The 21,611-nt window shown below is 51.6% G+C and overlaps 7 protein-coding genes across 7 annotated transcripts; 2 read left to right on the top strand and 5 right to left on the bottom strand.

Annotated features, from left to right (window-relative positions):
- Positions 1-664: 664 nt before the first annotated feature.
- On the top strand, positions 665-1,239 carry N7539_001878 (uncharacterized protein; the record flags this gene model as incomplete). Its single annotated transcript, XM_056931481.1, has 2 exons — positions 665-1,051; positions 1,123-1,239. 2 exons carry the CDS (start codon positions 665-667, stop codon positions 1,237-1,239), a joined length of 504 nt encoding a protein of 167 aa, XP_056793512.1.
- A 1,407-nt stretch (positions 1,240-2,646) lies between these two features.
- On the bottom strand, positions 2,647-5,299 carry fcpA (protein-serine/threonine phosphatase; the record flags this gene model as incomplete). The annotated part of the gene is made up of 3 exons (XM_056931480.1): positions 2,647-4,777; positions 4,879-4,965; positions 5,052-5,299. 3 exons carry the CDS (start codon positions 5,297-5,299, stop codon positions 2,647-2,649), a joined length of 2,466 nt encoding a protein of 821 aa, XP_056793511.1.
- Positions 5,300-6,892: 1,593 nt separating this feature from the next.
- N7539_001876 (Vacuolar protease A) lies at positions 6,893-8,299 on the bottom strand (the record flags this gene model as incomplete). Its single annotated transcript, XM_056931479.1, has 3 exons — positions 6,893-7,842; positions 7,978-8,119; positions 8,198-8,299. The coding sequence occupies 3 exons, from the start codon at positions 8,297-8,299 to the stop codon at positions 6,893-6,895; spliced, it is 1,194 nt and encodes a 397-aa protein (XP_056793510.1).
- A 2,296-nt stretch (positions 8,300-10,595) lies between these two features.
- rpt3 (proteasome regulatory particle base subunit RPT3) lies at positions 10,596-12,189 on the bottom strand (the record flags this gene model as incomplete). The annotated part of the gene is made up of 6 exons (XM_056931478.1): positions 10,596-10,614; positions 10,686-11,349; positions 11,408-11,694; positions 11,768-11,866; positions 11,934-11,975; positions 12,032-12,189. 6 exons carry the CDS (start codon positions 12,187-12,189, stop codon positions 10,596-10,598), a joined length of 1,269 nt encoding a protein of 422 aa, XP_056793509.1.
- A 1,992-nt stretch (positions 12,190-14,181) lies between these two features.
- Positions 14,182-17,328, top strand: N7539_001874 (putative ARID/BRIGHT domain protein (SWI1); the record flags this gene model as incomplete). The annotated part of the gene is made up of 1 exon (XM_056931477.1): positions 14,182-17,328. The coding sequence occupies one exon, from the start codon at positions 14,182-14,184 to the stop codon at positions 17,326-17,328; it is 3,147 nt and encodes a 1,048-aa protein (XP_056793508.1).
- Positions 17,329-18,925: 1,597 nt separating this feature from the next.
- N7539_001873 (putative flavoprotein) lies at positions 18,926-19,804 on the bottom strand (the record flags this gene model as incomplete). Its single annotated transcript, XM_056931476.1, has 3 exons — positions 18,926-19,033; positions 19,109-19,643; positions 19,722-19,804. 3 exons carry the CDS (start codon positions 19,802-19,804, stop codon positions 18,926-18,928), a joined length of 726 nt encoding a protein of 241 aa, XP_056793507.1.
- A 904-nt stretch (positions 19,805-20,708) lies between these two features.
- On the bottom strand, positions 20,709-21,521 carry N7539_001872 (mitochondrial 54S ribosomal protein mL49; the record flags this gene model as incomplete). The annotated part of the gene is made up of 3 exons (XM_056931475.1): positions 20,709-20,759; positions 20,822-21,213; positions 21,416-21,521. 3 exons carry the CDS (start codon positions 21,519-21,521, stop codon positions 20,709-20,711), a joined length of 549 nt encoding a protein of 182 aa, XP_056793506.1.
- Positions 21,522-21,611: the final 90 nt, after the last annotated feature.

The raw sequence follows: 21,611 nt of genomic DNA, 5'->3' as shown, positions 1-21,611 counted from the left end.
CAAGTTATTGACTACTTTCCTAATCATGCTATATGCTCGTCGAATGCATTCAACCAAATCTTTCCATCCCCCTTCCAGATCATCTGACATGTCAACAGAAACGCCATAATGAGATACATACGCTTCGCATTTGTGTGCTGCCCGATGAAAGGACTGAGGCAGCTCACTCATGCCTTTTGGGGGTTAGGGTATCGACCCTGGAACACTCAGGGCAGGGCTCGCTCACATCACTGAGTGGGATAGGGACCAACTAGTGAGGGTTGTCTGGATGTTTGCTTCCTATCCCACGCATGATCTTGGAGTCATGTGCCACACGCACACACAAGCGAAGCAAACATTCGCGTCGCCAAATTTGGATGATTCGCTAGCTCGCTAGTGCGATTTGCTCAACTATTTAAACCCCCATCCTGCCCCCAGAAGCTTCTTCTTCTTTCTCCCTCTTCCCTCTCCGACCCTTTCTATCATCTCCGCGCCTCGTAACACTTAGTTACAAATCTTTGGTGGATTCATCTCCACTCAACCTTCACTTTCACTTCTTCTTCGTCTGTTCCTCGCCTCTTCGGCCCTCTTGCTCTTGCCTCTTTGGCTCTGTTCGTGCTCGCCTTCTCGGTCTTCCTCCCTCTCCTCTTCTTTCTCTTTCTCTTCGTCTTTGTTGTTGTCCATCATGTCGGACAACAACACTAGCACCACCACCGCGGCTCCTGCTGCTTCCTCTTCTGTCTCCCTCCCTGCAGCTCCTGCTTCTCCCGCTTCTCCCTCCGCCGCCGCCCCTGCCACGACCCTTCTTGCTGCTGCCCCAGAAGACAACGGGGAGCAGGCGACTGACGCCCTCGCCGTGAAGGACGCCTCGCAGATGGAATTCCCTGTCGCCCCGTCGATGGACACCTGGGGCCAACTCGACTTCTCCGTGCCCGAGGTCCGGGCCACCCGCAAGAAGAAGAAGTCGGAACTTATCGGCTGGCCGACGCGCAGAGAGCAGCTCTTGGCCATCGTGAGCCGGACCGAGTTCGAGGAAATTCAACGGCACTACGTGATTCGGTCCCCCATAGAGGTTAGTATATCTTACCCATTTCCTCACTTTCAACATGATCACCAACTCACTGACGCCTCATATGTCAACAGCTGTTGTACAGAAACCCCTGGCCGACCTTCGCTCGCCGGTTCCCTGCGGCCCCCAGCCCACCAAACGCTTCCCCCCTTCCTCCTCCCCACATTCTCTATCGGATGCCCAACCTTTAGAACGTTGCGGGTCTCGATGTGGGCTTGTGTTGGATCCCAGTCCCACCTTGACTGGCATCCTTCCTTTTGATACCTCTTTCTTTCCTTTTCTTGCTTTAGTTCATTTCTGTTTTCATGTTTACTAACTGATCTTCACTCCTTCTCGTTTCTTCTTTTTTTTTTTTTTTGGTTTTGGGCTTTGCCTACTTCCACTCCTTCGTATATTTTCAATTTCGATCTACTGTCACTCATTTTGTGTCTTTTGTTTCAAGCACTCATTTCAACTTCATTTGCTTTGTCTGTTTCTGTTTTTATGATTATTTCTATTTATGAATACCCCCCCCCCCCCCCCAACCCACGTTCGGCTGTTATTTTGTTTCTTTTTTCCTTCTTACAAATTCTCAAACACATGTCTTGGTTTTGTATGTTTCTTCCATTACAAACAAATTGTCTTCAACAAGTTTTATTTTCCTTTATTCAGATACACTAGACTTGATGCAATCTCGTAGAACAGTAGTGAGTGCATCGGGTTCGGTGCGTCATGCTAACGTGTCGTTTCCTTCAGTGTTTTACCTTGGCAGTCTCACGCGTTGGCCCTTCAACCATCTGGTCATGATAAGACAGAGCAATGTACTAGCTTGCAACTTGATGGACTTGCTCGCTAACAACCACACACAGACACACGTGCTCATGCACAAGCATATCGGAAATCATATTCAATAAAGACCTGAACAATCCTTGCTTGGCATTCAGGTTGTTAGGGCTAGCGGGCCATTCTTATTCGGTGGATACCCGCCTGCCAATGCAGTCTTGGCAACATGTCCCCGAACCCGATCAGATACAACTTAGTACGAGAGAAGCGGAAACAGTAAAGACAATGACCTCGAACTGCCTTTCCAGGTCTCTCTAACTGTTGGGGGTTTGAAGAAAATCCTGAAAAAAAAAAAAACAGGAAAAAGAAATAAAGCGTGCAAGTCATTGTTTCTTACAAAAGATTGTTTCATTCCAAACACAGATCACAAAATCTTCTCGATCCTGAAAAGTGGGAGTCAAGAAGGTGATGACAAGATGGAAGGACTTTGCCCATTCAAAACGCCGCCGCTATGCTAGAGGCGCATACCACCCGTTGTGCATGTCAGATGAGTTTGAGGGAGGGTAGGCTTTGTAATCCAGACGCCAGGGAAAGCACACAGACACACACACACACACAATAAGAATTCAGAGATGCAGAGGCGTAGTAACTTCATCACTTCTTCACCGAACAGGCTAGAGGACGCTCACAGATTTTCGACTCGCTCATGAAACGGTGTGAAAATGTGAATGAGGGCGGGATACATGGCAAAGGTGGAGGAGATCAAACGGAGATCTCAAAACACAATGCTGCTCGACAAGTTGGTCTAAATAGACTGCGAGCCAGGGCAGTTCGTATCAGCTCTGGCTGCTGCCAGGCTCATCTGGTTCGTCGAATGCAGCCATCATCTCTCGTTCAAAGTCATCCACATCGGACTCGTCAGCAACAATATCAGAACGAACTTCTAGTTGGCCAGCCTCAGCCCCAGGTGTGCCGTCCCCGGTATCCGTCACGTCTGCACCGTCGTCATCGTCATCCGGAGCGGGGAATGAGCCTTCCTCAAATCGCGTTTCCACGGTTTCTTCACTTGGATTCTCAGCAATTGCAACCTCCTTCAGACCGGTGGTCCGCGCGTACGATCGTTTAATCCGCTGGGAAAGACGAGAGCCCTCGTTCTCCTGTTCGCTATCCTGATCGTCGCCGGACTCTTCGTCCGTAGCGTTGCCTTCGCCGCGCTTGCGCTTCCGGCTCGAGTCGGGATTGTCCTCGGACCATACTTCGGTATCACTTTCGCTCTCATCGTCGCTACCGAGGAACTCCTTCAACTCGTCATGCACTGCAGCCTGATCATCCAGGTCATAGCTCAGGGGTGTTGATTCAAAGAGTCCAGCTGCCTCTCCCGTCAAATCTTCCTCTTCGGAACCATCGAGCGCCTCGTCTTCTGACGATGGCCAGGACTTCTCCATCATCTCCCGAGATCCAGGAGACAGGACTTCCGCACGATCGTTGGGGTGAACTTGGAGCAGGTATGGTTCTTCATCCAGATGTTTCCATTTAATGAGACACTCGTTAAGCCACTGCGTGGTGACAATTTTGATATTCGGCCAGCGCGTAGCCTCCCGCACTTTGGCAGTCCGATTCCGGCCAGCAACAAGATGAGTCACTCGTTTGTTAATGTTTTTCTGGATCACCGCACCGAAACTCTTCGCCCAGAGCGACATCTCTGCGTTCTGTAAGTCTTGCCCTAGAGGAATGACGCCAGAGAAGACAATTACAACACCACCTAGCACTCCCGACTTGTACGCGGGCATGATATTCTTGATATCAGGCACTAGCCGTAGGTCCACGTCCTTGTCCTTGGACGCGGCCTTCTCGCCACGAAGAGCTGAGACACGAGTACCCAAGGAACTTGCTCGGAGCCGGTCATACTCTTCGAAGAAGCGTCTGTGTACCTCCTCAAGACGGTCCTGAAGTTGATAAAGCTCGGTGTCATAATCAACCAAAAGGTGGTGGCGAGGTCTAGTGGTGTCATGCCCCTCATCTGGGCTGAGTGACAGGTCGTTGCTTTCACTGGAGCTTTCTTCATCTGCGTCCAGTTCTTTCTGCTTCTGTAAAAGAGGGCGATCTTCGACCTGATGCATAATGGTCTCTTCCTGCGCATCGGTTTGCTCCTGGAGCAGTCGCGGGTCGTCCCCACCTCCCATAGTCACCAACTGTTCCAGCGCCGAGACCTCCTCAGACGGTCCAGTCTTTTCTGCCAAACCGTTCGAGCCAGGCACTTCTGACGCAGATTCTTTTTCCATCACTGCTTTCGGTTTGCTTGGTGTAGGGATCTCCTGCTTCTTGGGTAGGAAGCTGGAGTTGATGTCGCCAATGCCGACGAAGAAATCGTAAGGAACGACCCTGATCAAATTGGCAACCCATCGCCACACATCACCGCGATCATCGATGATGACCACCATACTGGTATCAACGGGGAACAAGCGCTGCAGGTTTTTCGCGGTTAAGCTTCCACTCTCGTCTCGGCTCAAGATGCGATCCCCAAAGAGTTTACGAGCAGGGTCGATGAGATCGGCAATGCTTTGAGCGTACGCTCGAGTTCCCATGGTGTAGATATGCAGTTCGTAGAGCTCGGACACATTCTCGAGGAATTCTTCCAGACCCGGTCGAAGCTTGATGTAGTACCAGCATCCGCGCGCGCCAGGGGTATCATCCACCAGCTGAAAGGACCGTACATCCTTGAGCGCCTCAAAATTAGGATTGTCCTGATCACTCATCCATTCACCGACAGTGGGATCAACTGTCGCATGAATGATAGTCTGGTCCAAATCTACCACAAGCGATAGGCGCCGGGAGGCCAATAGACGACGCTTTGCATCTTCTTCGACCCGGGTGGCTTCTCTCGCACTGACTGTCAGGGTGGTGTTGTCATGAGTCATCTGAATAGGCGCACGGTATGTTTCGGATATCTCGGTATTGTAGGTTGCTCTGTAGACCACGCGACAAGTATACGAGGTTAGTACTGCAGTGACAAAGACAGCCTCCTGACCCGGTGGTCCCTCATTCAACACGCGACAGGTCGAACTCACTCGGTCATATCCTTTCCACATTCAGCGCACATTCCACCGAACTGGACCTCGTGGGCACATGGCTCTTCGATCAGAACGATGTCGGTACTGCACCGCAGAAGGAAGACTGTTAGCGCGACAAGAAGATCTTGATGGGCTGATAATTTGCTAGCCATTGTTCCTCCCAAACTTACGGCTCTTCAATGACGTCGCCCTTTGCGATATTCCATTTCTCAACCGTTCCATCCACGGGCGATTCGAAACGAGTCGGAAAGTCGCGTGTCACATAGGCCGTACCTCCCATGCCATCGCCCTCCTCCACAACGGTCTGGTACTTGTACCAGAAGATGGCCTCATCCCGCTCCACCGTGTCTCCCTCTTTCTTCAGCAGAGAGGTCACCGTGATGGGATAGTGCAGGCTGGGGGGCAACCGGAGCTGCATTTTGGCTCCGAGTTGGCCCCTTCACACGATGAAGAGTCCTCTGGAAGCTCAATGATCCTGTCCAGCTAGTCAGCGACCGATCAAATATGCGCCTCGGCTGAACCGTAGCGTGTCCGTTAGATGTCTCGCGCAGCTGCGCGGGCCATGATATGATCTTGATCGCGTGCGCGTTTGGCGACAGCACCATGGGTGACATCACGAGGAATGCATCGGAGCTCAACAGACAGAGGGAAGTCATTGCTCACCTCAAAGCTTGAGTGATCGAAAGTACCGGGGGAAGGTTTCCAGACTAAAGGAGGATGCTCCTTTGATGAAACAAATTCCATCAGCGCATTGTCTCGAGTGTGGCAAGGTATGTAAGCCAGCATGAGTGAAGTGGATCAGAGGTCGGTACTCACGGGCGTGGAATTACCACAAAGGGCCGTGCGGTGTGTGCTTTGGCCGAGAGAGTGCGTGGAAGGATATGGTCGAGGCCGATGTTGCGGTATGCAGGACGGCTTGGGCGGGTTGGGCGGGTTTGCAGGAAGGGAAGCACAAGGTCGGAGACTCGGAGGAAGTCACAGGACGTGGTCGAGTCGTGGGGGCTTTGAAACAACACAAGCTGGGGGGGGCAATTACAAGCTCCTGTTAGGCTCCTCCCGGACTCTGCGGAGACGGGGACGGGGACGGGGACCAGGAGCAGGTCCAGGTCCAGGTTCGCCTCTGCCGGTTGCTTCCAATTCCTCAACCAACTCCAACTCAGACCACTGCAGCTTCGGCGGTTCCGCCACGCTCCGCCACGCTCCGCTTATGTCAACATCCAGGCGTGCCACGGACGGTGTTCGGGTTTTGGGGCTTCTCCCCAGGTGATACCTCGGCTTGCTGCGAGGATAGGATTCGGAGCTTGATCATCCTGAAGTCCTGAAGTGCAGCTCTGCGTCGGACCATACCCTATACTCTTGTCACGAGAGATGTTCAATCTATCGTGAGAGGGTCCGCTTTCATCTCTCTGAATTCTAACCAGTCAACTGAAGCGAGGGGGATTTTGAGCTAGACAATGGAGAACACCTTTGGGGAAGATAAGTTCGAAGAAGTTCATGATATGGAATGAATAAAGAACTGAAAATGAGGAGAGTGAATAGGCTACCTACTGAATCAGATACGAAATACACTATTCCTATTGCTACCTGAGGAGTTGCCATATTGTTTTACAGGCAATGAACGTAGAACCTTCAAAGTCGAGTGAGATACCTGAGGTAGACGACTGTCATAGGTCAGTGTTAAAAATGCGTCTAGGAGTTGAACACCTCATTCAGGTGAGAAGCACTTGACGAATATAATGGTGATTTCAAAGCTACTTGAGGACTTCTTTTGAATGAAGAATGACATACGGAGAGGAAAGAAAACTTGGTATACTGATTACACTTCACATCTGTAGCTAATGCGTGGCCAATACTAAGAAAAGAGCGACTTCAACATACACATCCTCGCTACCAACGGGGAGAATCAGGTGTTGAGTACAGCTCATTGGAAGATATTGTCCTCGAAGTTCGAGCTGTGGAGATCCAGAGGGGGAAAATACAATCAACGGGGCATCACTTCGTAAAGCATTGCTTACGAGGACTTGGCCTTGGCCAGGCCAACGGAACCCTTTCCTTGGTCGTACACGCTGTACCATTTGCGCAGGAACGCGTCACCCAGGATGGCCAGGGGGCCAACGGGCTCGGGGAAGTCCATACCCATGAAGCTGCTGATGCAGGAGCCCTGAACCTCGAGGATGTAATCATAAGGAGTAATGGTGAAGTTGTGTCCAGCCAGAGTGAAGGTGAGATCGGGCAGACTGTCACGCTTCTCACACTCGACGGTGTACTGGCCAGTGAAGCCCTTCTTGGCACCGATCTCCTTGTTAAGGAGCTCCGCCATTGTAGAGGGGAGGGCGATGAGCGAAGTGCCGGTGTCCAGAATGACACCCGTGTTCTCAAGCTCAGCGGTGTTATGGCCAAGCGTGATGGCATCAAAGTCCACCTCCCAGTACGCCTTGCGGCGAAGAGGGATGTTGATCATCTCGCCAGTGTAGTGGCTCTTATCAACACCACCAAAGGTGGCCACAGAGTCATCACCTTCCTTGTTGGTGTCGCCCAGGTAGAAGGCAAAGACGGGCTCATCCAGGAGACCCTGGTCCAGAGCATTGTAGAAGGGAGGGACCATCTTGTCGACAGAGATGGTGTCGAAGCCCAAGCCCAAGATACCGTCAAAGCGGCCAAAAGCAAAAGCCAGACCAGGCTCCTCAGTGGCCTCGGCGAAGTCCTGGTGCTTGATCTCCAAGTCACCGATCTTCAAAGTGTCCTGAGAAACGAAACCGCTCAGGCTACCGGATCCGTAGCGAATGGCGAAGTCGGTGCCGTTCTTCTTGTAGGTGCTCGACGAGGACGAGTCATACTTGCTGTGAAGGAAGCAGGCAATGGAGGTGCACTGCGAAGAGGGGACCCACAGGTTGGAGCTACCGGTGTCCAGGACGACCTTGAAGGTCTGGGGAGGGGTACCCAGGCTGATCTCGGAGAAGTCTGTGGAGAGTCTGGTCAGTTAATGATCCTCAAGAAATGGATACGTCAAGCAAACAAAGTTATCGTGAATGGCGGACGACTTCGGTTGTTCAAAGGGAAGTCGGCACCGGCCGTGCTGATGGGGAGTGTACTTACACTGAGCGTTCAAGAAGTTGTCAACCAGGACATTGTGACCACCTTCGGGCTTGATGGAGGTGTCCTGGTAGGAAGATGCAGGACGATAGCCCAAATATTTCTGACCGAGAGACTGAACATGTCGGTCGATGTTGGCTGCGTTCTGTGATGACGAGGGTGGATGATTAGCATTGGGGACTCCAACACGGCCGTTTCCGGGCGGTCGGGTGCTTCAACTTACCAGCTGCTCGTCCAGGGGGACCTTGTTCAGCTTGAGCTTGTGAACCTCCGCAGAGGCAGCGCCCAGCAGCGCCGAGGCTGTGAGCAAGGTAAGAGACTTCATAGTTGGATGGGACGGATGATGGAGAAAGAAGAAGGGAAGAGCGAGGGATGGAGAAGATAAGGATGGACTGGGGGAGCCTGGAGGCAGACAGATAGGATCGGCATAGCGTGATAACGTGATGGATCCTGGGGGGGGGGGGGGGGCAGGCGTCGGAGTGAGAACCAGACCCCGAAGGGGAGTGCGTCATCGTCCGATTGACCCGGAATCAGCTGGTCCCGTTCCTGCGCAACCCAATCGAGCTTTCTCTAGTCATGGGCAGCCGCAGCAATACTGTAATGTTATGAAACTAATAATACATAGGATGCTGCTTATGCCTTGTAGCCTTGTAGTCTTGTGTAATTGTACACGATAACCTGTTCTGGATGAGATGCTAGAAGTGTACAGCATAGTAACACATAATCCTACCCATATTGATCACACTATTAGACACTCCACAATCTCGGACTAATATGTTGTGATGAGGAGGGCTTTCGACACGATGGGCAAATTGAGTCGCCTGGTTGGCGCTACATTGTCTACTCGAACGGTGCTGTGTGCTCGAGATTTCGAGCAGACAGCTTATCAGATTCCTGAGGTTGAGGTGCGGTAAGGAATTCAAGAATAATTAGTATGGTAGTAGTTATAGTAATATGCTAATGTACGTGTTATCATATTGGAGCAATCAGTATTGGAGGTAGCTGACCGAACACCTGACAAACGACCATTCAAGCGCCCAAGCTCCAGTCCAGTCCAGCCCTCTCAAGGCCTGCCACCGCCGTCCACACGAGTCTCCGCATTCCCTAGGCAGCCAGGTGCTCCAATGATTGATTCCCTTAGATACTCACTCTGCACAGTGAATGAAATACAATGGCTTATGGAAATGCCAGACATGTAGAATCTTAGAAACTTTAGAAAGACCACAGACATGCAATACATGCAGTATATCCTTGGCAGTTGGCACAATACTGTAAAGAAGCATTCCACACTTGAGGTTTCAAGTTTGGCCGCTGGTAATTGTACCGTAATTTACAGCTGTGCCAGCTTCCAAGGTTGGTTACCCGTTACACAAAAAAAGCCGGGCCCAGAAACGAACGGATGTCGACCTGAGCCTAACCTGATTAGGCGATGGTCATGATCAGACTGTGAGCTTCGACGATGCATGAATGCATGACACCTCTACTGTACGACTTGGCTACTCGAGCCAGCTCAACCTGGACAAAATTGGACAGGTCTAGGTAATTCTGTAAATATGTTCCGTCATTTTGACACTCTCTATTGCCACATATATAGTACTTTATACGTTTTGCTCATACTAATGAACCCCAGAACGTGAACAATGGATCTTGCACCCTCTAGTCGTCGTTCTCGCTCTGCCACACGGCCACGTCCTGATAAGTGGAGAAAATCGGCCGTTTTGGGCACAGGCGAACCGTGGAGGTGGCTGGGTGTTTACACCACTTTGCCTGAGTGGCGCTTGATCTGACCAGGAAAACAAGACTCAGCCTCTTGGAAGTTGGCAAAACTATGAGCAGTCGATTTGCGTGGCTATAGCTACCTATACTACTGCAGAGTACAAAGTAGTCGTAGTCACTTCCTGCAGCTTCAGTGTTTTGCGCTGTAATCGTCACGGCTTGTTTTATCTCGCTGCAGCGCCACCGTACATATGCCTGGCATGCTGCAGAACGATCACAAGCCTGACGAGTGCCTCTCCGCAGCTAGTGGTAGCTTCTCTACCCCAATCATGAGCTAGTACCTCTGAGAAAAGCGAAGAGCGGCTACTTGCTCCTAGTGCGGGAAGCAAGGTCAATGCAGCGGATGCTATGGCGACCACGAATGAGTACTACGGACTTGCTTTCTAAAAAGACAACAAGTCCATGCCGAGGCAGCATGGTAACTGGAGACGTTACGGTCTCGGTGCTTACTGCTTAGATGGATAGGGTAGTCACGACTCACGAGAGACCTTCTAAACACCAGTCCTTACGAGCGTTTTTTCGCTTCTTATTGACATGCTTCCAGCACAGTGCAGAAAGTCTTCACTCTAAGTTGAATTGACCGCATTTGGTGAGGAATACCCCATGTAGAATTCTGCTCCGCGTGATCACAACGCTGTACGACTCGAACTGCACCAAAATTCTCTGAGCCGTCATAGTTCTGCGACAGAGTGCACTGTGCAGTACTTATGCTCCAAGGCGATCACGAGACACACTTTCACGGGTGAACCTCTCTTTAATTTCCGAAGTGCTATCGCCGATGAATGACTATGATAAATAAGTAATATAACATTCTGGGCTCCTCGCACCAAACAGACAAGGTGTCTTTAACGGTAGAAATCGAGACTATGCAGGTGTCAGTGGTACAAGGCATCAGATATGAGTAAGAGCGCAAATCAACGGGGAGGGAGACGTACCGGTCATCCTCATGGCCACTCTTCACCTGGGCCGCATACGCATCCTCTAGATCGCTCTGGATGATATTGTATCGGTTCTTACGCACCGCTCGAAGTCCAGCCTCTTGCATGATGGCGGCGATGACAGCACCCGACAGCGGCTCATTACGAACAATCAGCGAGTCCAGATCGACCTCGGGAGAAAGAGACATTTTTGAAGCAATGGTCGAAAAGATCAGACGACGTTCGCGACGATCGCGCAGAGACGGGAACTCGATCTTGCGATCCAGACGGCCGGGACGCAGAAGAGCCGGGTCCAGGGTGTCAGCGCGGTTGGTGGCCATGATCACCTTGACGTTGCTAGTCTGCTCGAATCCATCCATTTGGTTCAGCAGCTCCAAGAGAATACGCTGCACCTCACGATCGGCACCAGTCTGAGCATCGAAACGCTTGGTGGCAATGGCGTCAATCTCGTCAATGAAAATAATAGCAGGTGAGTTCTCTCGCGCCATGCGGAACACGTCGCGGACCATACGCGGACCTTCTCCCAGATACTTTTGCACGAACTCGGAGCCATTCACACGAATGAAGCTAGCGGTGGTGCTGTTGGCCACAGCCTTGACCAACATGGTCTTGCCGGTACCAGGAGGCCCGTACAACAGCACACCACGGGGCGGATCGATACCTGTGACCATCGATTTAGCTTTCTTTACTTTCATGCAGGGCGGCAGGAAAATATTTACCGATCTGGCGGTAGAGGTCGAAATGTGTCAAGGGCAATTCAACCGCCTCCCGAATCTCCTGCTTCTGCATGTCCAAACCACCCACATCCGCATAGGTCACATCTGGCTTTTCATTCTCCCCGAGCATGGCAATTGAAGAGTCTGCCTCGGGAGGAAGAATATCAACGAGGGCATTGGAGTGACGGTGGAGCGCGACCGATGACGAGGGTTTCAACTTCTCGCGGTCGAGGGTGGAGAGGATGCGAACAACGTAGTTGGAGCCAGTGGAGCTTTGCACGATGCCGGTGCTAGATTATTTGAAGCTCGTCAGCATGGATTTGTTTTCTTCATGATATAGAATTCAAGAGGGAGGCATAGTACTTTTGGTCAATAGCCTCCATAAATTGTCCAATCACCAAGGGCACGCTCTGTATCCGTTTGATTTCTTCTTGTGCCCGGACAAGTTCGCGCTTCAAGCTCCTATACCCCCATTAGTCCTGATGAGTCTGCCATATCACGTAACGGCACACTATAGGATGGAAGTTACCTTTGCTCATCCTTAATGTATTCTTCCTGCAGCTGAATGTATCTTGTCATCGACGTCAGTACCACAGCAAGTGCTTATGTTCAAGTGGGGTGACTGACTCCAAGTGTCTCTGTAGCCGCTTGAGTGTGGCATATTCGTCATTTCCGTCTGCACCGGTACCCTCCAAGGAAACCAAGTTGGCGAGGGCATCAAGGGCGCCTGGCTTGGGGAGAGGCGTGACGTTGTTGGCCGGATTCTCCACGGCGACGTCACCCATGATGGCGGTTTCGGCCTTGAGCGAGGATTTCAACGAGTCTTGAGGCCCTTCTGTTGATGGAGGACTGATCAAATTGTTGTTGGTAGCAGAGTTAAAGGCGTAGCGCGTCGAATGGGAAATGATGTTGGATGAACCTGGATAGCTTGCATCGGGCAACACGGAGCTTATGATCAATCACGTGACCTTGACCGTCCACCCGTCAGCGGTCCGGTGACCGAGCGGCGAAATTGTGACCTTTTGAGATCGGCGAAGCTTATGGGAACTCGACTTTCAGTGATCCGAGTTACTTGAGTGACTAGTTGAGCTCGCACCCGGAGCTTTTCTGAAACGGAGTTGTTCATCTTCCGAAACGCTCCAGTTGGACAGGGCATCACGAGTTATCTACACATATCTAGGCGATACTGAGAATAAGTCTCGTAGGCGTAAGCAGGTGGCTTCTGTCAATTATTCAATTATCCAATTTGATCCAGGATGAAGAGCCCGTAGTAGACTAGCAAGGACTCGTATGCTTCGAAGGCTAAGGTTTGCTTCCATCTTTACGGCAAGTGGTGCTTCGGTTGAGTACAGTAAGTTGGACTTGATAAGCATATGCCAACGTTAACTACTGGCTCAGTGGCTAGTAGCTACCTAGTAATGCTTGATCAAGTAGGCTTTTTCTTGTCCGCCCTTACCCTGTCTCCGCAAATCACTGCATCAACCGGGAACCCCGGCTAGAATCATTGACCAGGGACTCAAATTCTGGCTCATCGCATCAGTTTTGATGAAGCTTGACGTCCACACCCAATGGCGAGCACAGACGCGAGAAGAATTAGACCCTTCAAAGATTTTGCCTGTTATAAGGTTAGAAACAGTAGGCGGTGAGCAGAGGCGTGCAACTGTACACGAGCCGCGAGCGGGCAGCGGCCGAGCGGCTTAGCGCCGTGGAGGCCGTATTGCCGTAATACACATACGATGTGGACAGTACCGTTCGGCGCGTACAGGCATACACCATGGGCATGACGCGGGCTGGGGGCCTGGGCAATGGGCGTGATCATGCCCTGGTGTAATTTTGTATTTTTCTCCCTCCCTCTCTCCACTTCGCCCTTCCATCCCTAACTGCCTCTGCGTGCTGCCATCAAAACTATACGGTAGGGACGCCAACTGTTTCCTTTTCCTGGGAGTGCCTTATCAAGAGTATGTTAATGGGACCCCCCGATCTTCCCCGTTGTGCTCCATTTATTCCTGCCCCCGCCTAAATTCCCCGTCTCCGTATCCTGTGGCCACGCACCACCGTGAACCCCCTTTGCCGCGCCCCTCCCTTCGTTCGGGCAGTCCACCAACTGCTCATGCCCAGACCTCATTTGGCCAGCAGTCTTCCCAATTCTGGACCATTCCTATTATTGTGTCTCTGGCCAGTGGTGACATCGAGAAGGCGATCTAGAGCATCCCTTTGCCCTTCTATTTTTGTTCCCGCCTCCCTTCCCGGACGCTCTCTTTCCCTGCTGTTTCCCCTTCCCACCGAGCCCGTGACTATGTTGGCGCCTCAGGTTCTATAACCACGTGACCACAAGCTACCAGTCCCCAACCTCCGTCCTTCTGTCCGACTGCTAATTGCGGGATTCGGCTTCAGCCAAGTTGATCGCGAACCGGGAATTTGAAAAGTCCAGCCTTGTCGGTATGTTCCATTCTTTTTGCGTCCTTCCCTTTCTTCCTTTTTGAACACGTTATACTCCATCAAACTTTCGATGTGATATCAGGTGTCGAGTATTTGATTTCGTGGGAGGCCAATTGCCTCAGAAGCGTGTCGCGACCAAGCGCGCGGTCTCTTTCCATGACCAATCGAGACGCGTTTACATAGCTTCTGAGCGTTGGATGTCATCAGTATCAATGCTATCGCCTGAAATGGATGGTTCTGCTTGATCAAGGTCATGCCGTTGATGAAGACGCGTCTCTGCAAACCGGCTTGCTAATCGACTTGCGACTACCATAGATGGGTTGGAAAAATCACACGACATGAACGATTGGCCAGCCGACGCCTCGAATATTCCTGGCCAGAATAATGGCGCATTCATCCCTCCCAACATAGACTCTGCGAATGCTTTCTTCCATGCCTCGTCCAATCCTCCAGACCCTAATCAGTACCAGCGCATGTTCAATGGCGTGCCACACAACGCTTCGCCCGTCTTCCACAACCCCAACCAGGTGATCCCATCCAAGCGAGCCCGGCCCGAAGATGGAATGCCCATGTCGCCGCGGCCTGGCCCAGGCACGGGCGTGACCGGGTCCCGATCACAGACTCCTCATCAAGTTCCCTTCCCGGGCTACCAGGGTCCTGCGAACGGTACCCAGTTTCCGCAGCATCCCACACCTTATCAGCATTTGCAACAGGGCGCCTCCCCCAGCGTAACGCAGTCGCCCATCTTACAAGATTTCGACCAACAGAGCGCACGCATGGGAACGGCCTCGCCAAGTCCTTACTCTCCTGCCGGTCCGCACGTAGGAAATTCGCAGATGTCGCCTTCGCAGCCGGACGCGAGTCGTGTCAACACGCCGCAGAATGGGCAATTCATGGCTGGGCAACCCTATCCCCAGTCCATGAACCCGCAATTCCAGCAAGGGCCTGGTATGCCTTCTGCGGCGCAGCAATCTCAGATGCAAGCTCAGCAATTTGGCGGAATGTCTCATGTACCCCAAAATTACCACCAAGCCATCGCGCAACAACAGCAGCGACTCCGACAGATGCAGATGCAGCAGAACCAACAGATGAATCCAAATTTGAATCCTCAAATGGGTGGTCGCCCCGCTGTTCCGAGTGGCATGAATCCCATGGCCTCCAACTCCCAGCAAATGGCTGCAATTCGCCAGCTGCAACAGCAGCACCAGCACCAGCACCAGCACCAGCAGAACATGGGCAAGCCGAACAACCCGGAGATGTTCACGCGAACGTTACAGAAATTCATGATGTCACGAAATTTGCCATTCGACCCTAACCCGATTGTCAGCGGTCGCCCAATTGCCGTAATGCAACTGTACGGAACAGTGATGAAGATGGGAGGTTCAAAAAAGATAACTGCTATGAACATGTGGCCCATGGTCGCGCAGCAACTGCAGTTTCCTCCAGGGCAGTTCCCGATGGCTCCACAGGAGCTCCGAGAGTATCACCAAAGGAACCTTGCTCCATATGAGCAGGCGTATTTCCAATCTCAGTCTAAACAGTATGCCGAGATGCAACACCAGCAACAACAGCAACAGCAGCAACAGCAACACCAGCAGCAGCAGCAGCAGCAGCCTCATCAGCCGCAACACCAGCCGCCTCTTCCCCATCCTCAGCAGCACCTTCACCAGCAGCAGCAGCAGCAGCAGCAGCCACAACATCCACATGCCCCGCCACATCATGTGGGAGTTCAACGTCAGCCAAGTGATCCCTCATTGATGCAGTTCCAATCACCTCAACCTAAGCAAGGACCGAGCTTTGAACCTTCTCACGCGCCGATTGCGAATACCCCTCAAACAAACACTCCCATCTCCACGAGCGCCCATGCGACGCCGAGCAATGGCTTCGCCACACCAACTCAGCCCAGAGGCCAGAGTAAGCCACCTCAACCTGGACACCGATTGAGTGTGTCACGGCAGTCACTTCCACCAGCACCCCCGCCTGATGCTACAGCCCAATTTGCTGCACCATCTCCGTCTCAGCAGAGCAAAGCCTCCGTGACCCCGGTGCCACAGCCGGTACAGCCGCCAGAACCTGTTCCGGAGCAAGTATTCAAGCGACCGATCGAAGACCCCTTCAGACCCATGATTGTCAATGAACAGCGGTTACATGGCCCTATTCAGGTCGATGATTTCTTCCACATCGGCGAGGAAATATCAGCACTGCGGCCGACAGTCCCAAGTTTTGCCGAGTTGGGTATCGTGGACATTCACGCATTGACCATGAGCCTGAAGTCCGGCATTCATGCGGAAATCCGGCTAGCTCTTGACACTCTCATCACGATCTCAAGCCAGCCTAGCATTCAAATCTCCCTCGACAACACCGAGGATTTAATAGAGAGTCTGGTGGACTGTGCTGATGAACAAGCCGACTTCTTGTCCGAGCACATCGAAGAAGTGAGCGAACAAATCTGTCTGCGTTCGTACGAAGATGTCACTCGCGGCTGCCAGTTTGAGCATACTGCACTTGGAAACGTCTATGAATTCGGGAGCATTGAATATGAGTTAAACAGCGCCATAGACCGCTTGATTTGCATCACCACGATTCTTCGGAATCTGTCATTCAGCGAGTCCAACTTCGAATCTCTTGGTATACCAGCTGTCACGCAGTGCCTTGCGAATATTTTCAGGAATATCGGTACCCGCGATCGCTATTTGCGCACCGATCAAAACCTTCTGGATTTCATGAAAGATGCTGTGATATTTATGAGCAATCTGGCGCATATGATGCAGGTTCCGGGCAAGGAGGAGGCCTTGAGCCTATTGCACTTTCTGCTGGCGTTTTCACCTTCCCCAGGCCCCTGTGAAATCAAGCCAGGCCAGATCCTATTTGCAGCTTTCAATCCCTCGGTTCATCGTTATACACCTGCCGCTGTAGACGGACTCGCAAAATTGCTGGCAAGAGACGACCCAAATCGGCTCTTCTTTGGGGCTATCTTTTTGGGCGACGGCTCTGCGGCTTCCCAAAAAGACCTCCTGACCCGGGCATTCGGCCTCGCAATTTGCGCCATCCCAGATCGGCGACCCCTAGCAGTTGCAGACGCTCGCCTCGTCTTTCTCATGCAAGGTCTCCTGGCAGCTGATGTCCTAACGACGTTTGCTGACGGGGTCCTCGCCAAGCAATGGCTCAATTCTGTTGACGGTTTTGCCGCCCATCTTTTGCGGGTGTCCTGCTTGTTGTGTACGGAGCGTCTCTCGACTATCAATCCACGTCAAAACAGGCAGGCTGAGACGGAAGCATTCGCATACAGCTCGATTATTCACCGCGGACTCGGTATTCTGAGGCGACTTGCCGAGAAGTCCAAGCAAGTTGATGGCTCCTCGCCGCTTCGACTTCCCTCAGGCATACTCCCCAGCAAAGAAAGCTTACTTGGGGCATTGCTGCTGGCGAACATGGACCCAGCCATTATCCGCCAGCTTCTCACTTACGCCAATTTGGCCGAGTAAGAAGAAAAGTGATACTTTGTGCAATCTTGCTGTCTTACGGCGTTGTCATGTTCGAAGCGATTGTTCGTATACGCGTACGGGGTGATGAAGGCTGGTTTCTTCAGGCGCGATACTCCGAAATGGATTTTATTTGCCGCGCACGTAAGCGTGCATACAGCAACACTTGAATTTCTATCATGTCATTTTTATTCTCTTTTCCACTGGTCAGCAACACCGGCCAGAATTTGCTGGCTCCTACTTTGTCACCCCAAACCTGGTCTGCCTCAACTTTGGGCCCATGTCTTTGGAGATCAATCGGACGGGGCTCTTCCGAACCTTTGCCTCTTTACTCTAGTTGGCGCCAGCGGGTTATTGAGAGGGCTTCAAGTCTCCGATATCTCTACTTTGCCCTCTGCCTATGGCTTTGTCTTTTTCTTTTTTTTCTGGCTCTCTTGTGTTGTGATATAGCGCTGTCCTGTGTGCAATTATTATGTACAATGCTCAATATACCCTCTACTGAGTGTTAGAGATCCACTACCCGGTTTGTGATGGATACTGTCAGAGCCTTATCACTATTCTCGATTTTGTACAGTCGTAATTGGCCCTCCAAGTCTGCCTTGTCGCCAGATCGCCACATCTAGAGCTCCGGAACGTACGCAGGAGTCACCAAGACAACCTGCAGGAAGTCTTATGTTTGACGATACATAGTAGCTGCCTCTCGAGCATGATAGTGACATAGTGGTCCGGAGATGGGTATATCCTCTCGACTCGCCGCTCGTGGAGGTTTTTGAGGTGCAGTGCTTCTACCATCTAGTCATATCTAGAATCATGCTATGGTCTTGAGACGAATGGAATGAGATACAAAATGGTACACCAGTCGAGGGCAACCTCTCCGAGAAGTAGGTGCCAAAGAACGACGGCCGAGTCGGACTACAACAGATTAAATGCGGATGGTGGTACAGGTTTGGAAAAATGACGATACGACAAGAAACAGAATTGACGGATTACGGGCTCAATCACTGACCACGCATCTGAGGATAAATTTTCCCAACAGGAATGGAGCTGAACGAGAAAGTTTTTCTTGATGTGCGAGACGGCCAGGGAAAGATGATTGTTCTGCTATTGAATCTCGGCGCTGAGTGCAGAGTGCTTGACGTCGAGATGGCTTCTCATTTCGGTATGGGCAAATTGAACCTTACGGGAATGAAGAGAGTGAGGTATTGTTGAACCCTACCATAATTGGGCTCTCTGAGCGGATGTTTGTCCGTCCCTGACTCGCCCTTCCCAACGCTGACATTCCCAGTGAAGCCGCGGCCACAGGGCTTGGTAGAACCCGGAGTGGAAGATACAGCTCGAAGGTAGCCTGCTGGAGGCACGAGGGCCAGCGATACCATCAAGGCTATGACTGAGGCGCCCGCGTTCGAATGCGGCCTTGTGTGTACGATGACCGTCGATCAACCATGGCGTGTCAGGGTATCATGTGTGTCAATTCATCGTGGGACCAAATGATCATCCGAGGTATAGTATCATGCATAAGTCGTCAGCGCTACTGCCCCATTCGACTGTGTCATGACAGGACGTTCAGATCCAAATCTGCGTCAATGCCAGAACAAAGCATTCAAGATGAACCGTGGGTAGCGAGGTCCAGCCTCGCCTCTATAATTGACACAATCTCGGTCCATTCTCGCATGCCCCCGATACCAAGGTCTCCACAGGCAAGTCTCTTCTGTCGATATGAATCAGTAAACAGTGGGCTCGAGAGCGAGAGATGTGGAAAAGGGATGACTTTCATCTCACATACATCGATCGGCTCAAAGACCTCAAACCAGCCATCACCAGTCTTCTTTCCTTGTTGATCGAGCTTGACCCCCCAATCTTGCCGTAGAACGCGTAATTGTTGGGCGGTAACAGGATGCACCCACATCGCGACATTCATGGCCGGGAATGCGACGATACGCTTCTCCATACCCTCCAAGCCAGTCGTGTCCCACGCGCGGACAGTATCTGTAAGGAGATTATCAGACATCCCGTTGACTATTTTCGCCATTGTATTCGCACTGAGTGGCGCGATGACGAGAATATGCGCCCATTTGCGTAAGTTGATATGTAAAATCCCAGCACCGCGGGTCCAAGATTCTCTCAATTCGTCTTGGTCCTGATAAACACCATCGACACTAGGAAGTGAGGCTAGTGACTCAATAGACGGTTGCTCTTGAGATGTTCCGTTCAAAAAGTTCGCCGCGGAGCTCGTCAAAATCACTCTGATAGATAGATTTGGGTGTTTGGCCAAGGCCTTGATGATATGGACTAGTTTAATCGTCGCGACGGACCCGCTTCTGCAAGATTTCAATCAGCTTTCGTGTCAGTATGGCCTGACACACCCACGCAATGTTCCTGCTTCCATGAATCCTTACGCGGCTAGCAGTAGGTGTTTCTTGCCGTCCTCCACTGCAGCGGCAACGATCTCTGCTGGCGCCGTTTTATTTGGGTAGGACATGGCAGCCTACTGCGGAGATATGTCAATTGGATGAAGAATTTATGCAGGTTGAAGAACCCAGAACCTGGACATTTGCGCGGAAGCCAATGACATGCTTATGCAGCAATTCAATTGCGCGGCACCGGAGGTACGGGCACGGGCCATCGAGCCGATCAGAGTATGGGGGGTGAGGTCAATCCCGAGCTCGGTACTTCTCTAGATGTACCTTTTCAGAGCACCGCAGCTGCTACAGTACCTAGAGAGTAGGTAGTCTTGATCAGACCACCGACTGCCTCTTCAGGTACTGGAAGCTATCCAGATGGGGGGAACATGGACAACGCAATGTATCTCTAGCTGGACGAGTACCATTGATCAATGTAGGTGCTTAGAGAATGAAAAAAATTTGCTTGACTCGATCCTCATGACTTGGCCGAGCTCTGCACCATTCTCGCTTTACGTCGATCTCGAGACCGGCTGTGTCTCGCAAGTAAGAAGCCGCTTGCCCCGCAGACTTGAACGCTACTCCAGAAACACAGTGCCCACTTTTCCAGATTAACGGGAAATAGAATTGGAGGTAGCCGGGAAGACAAGCCTATGAAAAGAGTACACAAGCGCCAGAAGCCATAGCAAAACACCCGCCGAGAAAACGAAGATCAACTTCCCATGACCTGGGACTAATAATACACACCAAAGGGTACCTAAGGAGTCGAGAGGGTAAGGGGAAATGGAAATGATTACCACACATGCGCTGACATGAAGCCTTTTGCGGTCACCTCGCAGGTCCTACTCTTGCTGGTCTTCCATGTTATTGCTTGTCGTCTTCGCAAGCCCGGTAGCACCGTCGAATGTTCAGACGCGTAGGTGTTTCGGCTCTTTCGTAGATGATAGCAGTTCGCCGCCAGGTGTCTGAATTGAGACGATTGTCTTAGAAGTTCCGTTCCTGGAGAAATCTGACAATCTCGGGTTTCCGCCAGCCCTAGTAGGAGACAAATCAGTACCCTACTCGCTATCGTCCGCTTATGCCACGCAAGGATTTACCTTGACAATAATGTGACCAGTGAGTCTGTTGACGGAGACATCGGTGCTCCGAGTGTCAATACCGAGGGAAATGGCCAAGTCGTTACGGAATGCATCCAGGTCACCCTCGGTTTTCTGAATCTTGGTAAGCTGCTTTGTGCCACCAGCTTTTGTGACGAGATAGACGGGAAGTTGGTTGGACCCGGTCCGCCGAACAAAGTAAGGGAGGTTTGTGAGTGATAAATTTGGCGTTAATTGCTTGCCATTCTTGGGCAGTGGCGCGGTCTGTGAAATGGGCTGCTCCTTAAGCGCTTGCGCCTCGCGACGGAGTTGGGTGAGAAAGCCCCGACTTTGCTGAGCAGGCGGGGAAATTTGAGGTGTGGATGAACGATATGAGGCGCGAAGATGAGAAACTGTAATCGGGCATGAAGACGTTAGCATTATAACTTCTCAGCAAAAGAGAAAACACATTGGAGACTGGTGCAGCTTCAGTCGGAGGCTCGGGATGCAACAAATGCATTGTCCAACGAATGGCGCACTTGGGAAGCCAAATTTGATAGTCGAAATGACTCGCGCAACCTTGAAACCGCAAAGACGAGCAAATGGGGAACGTACAGGAATAGACTGGAGAGAATCGGCTACATGTCTGTACGGAAGCGACGGATTGAGCCAAACGGAAATTAGAGGAGGCGACCGAGGCCGACTGTCGAAAAGATGCCATCGAGGGTCTTTGAGTTGGCCGGCAAAAGAAGCAGTCTAGACAACCTGGTGGCGGGAAAAAGAAGGTTGACGACAAGCACCTCAAATGCAA

The sequence above is a fragment of the Penicillium diatomitis genome (genome assembly GCF_028827545.1).
Source record: "Penicillium diatomitis strain IBT 30728 chromosome Unknown utg000002l_segment0_segment0, whole genome shotgun sequence".
Taxonomy (NCBI): domain Eukaryota; kingdom Fungi; phylum Ascomycota; class Eurotiomycetes; order Eurotiales; family Aspergillaceae; genus Penicillium; species Penicillium diatomitis.
This window is presented reverse-complemented; position numbering and strand designations above follow the sequence as displayed.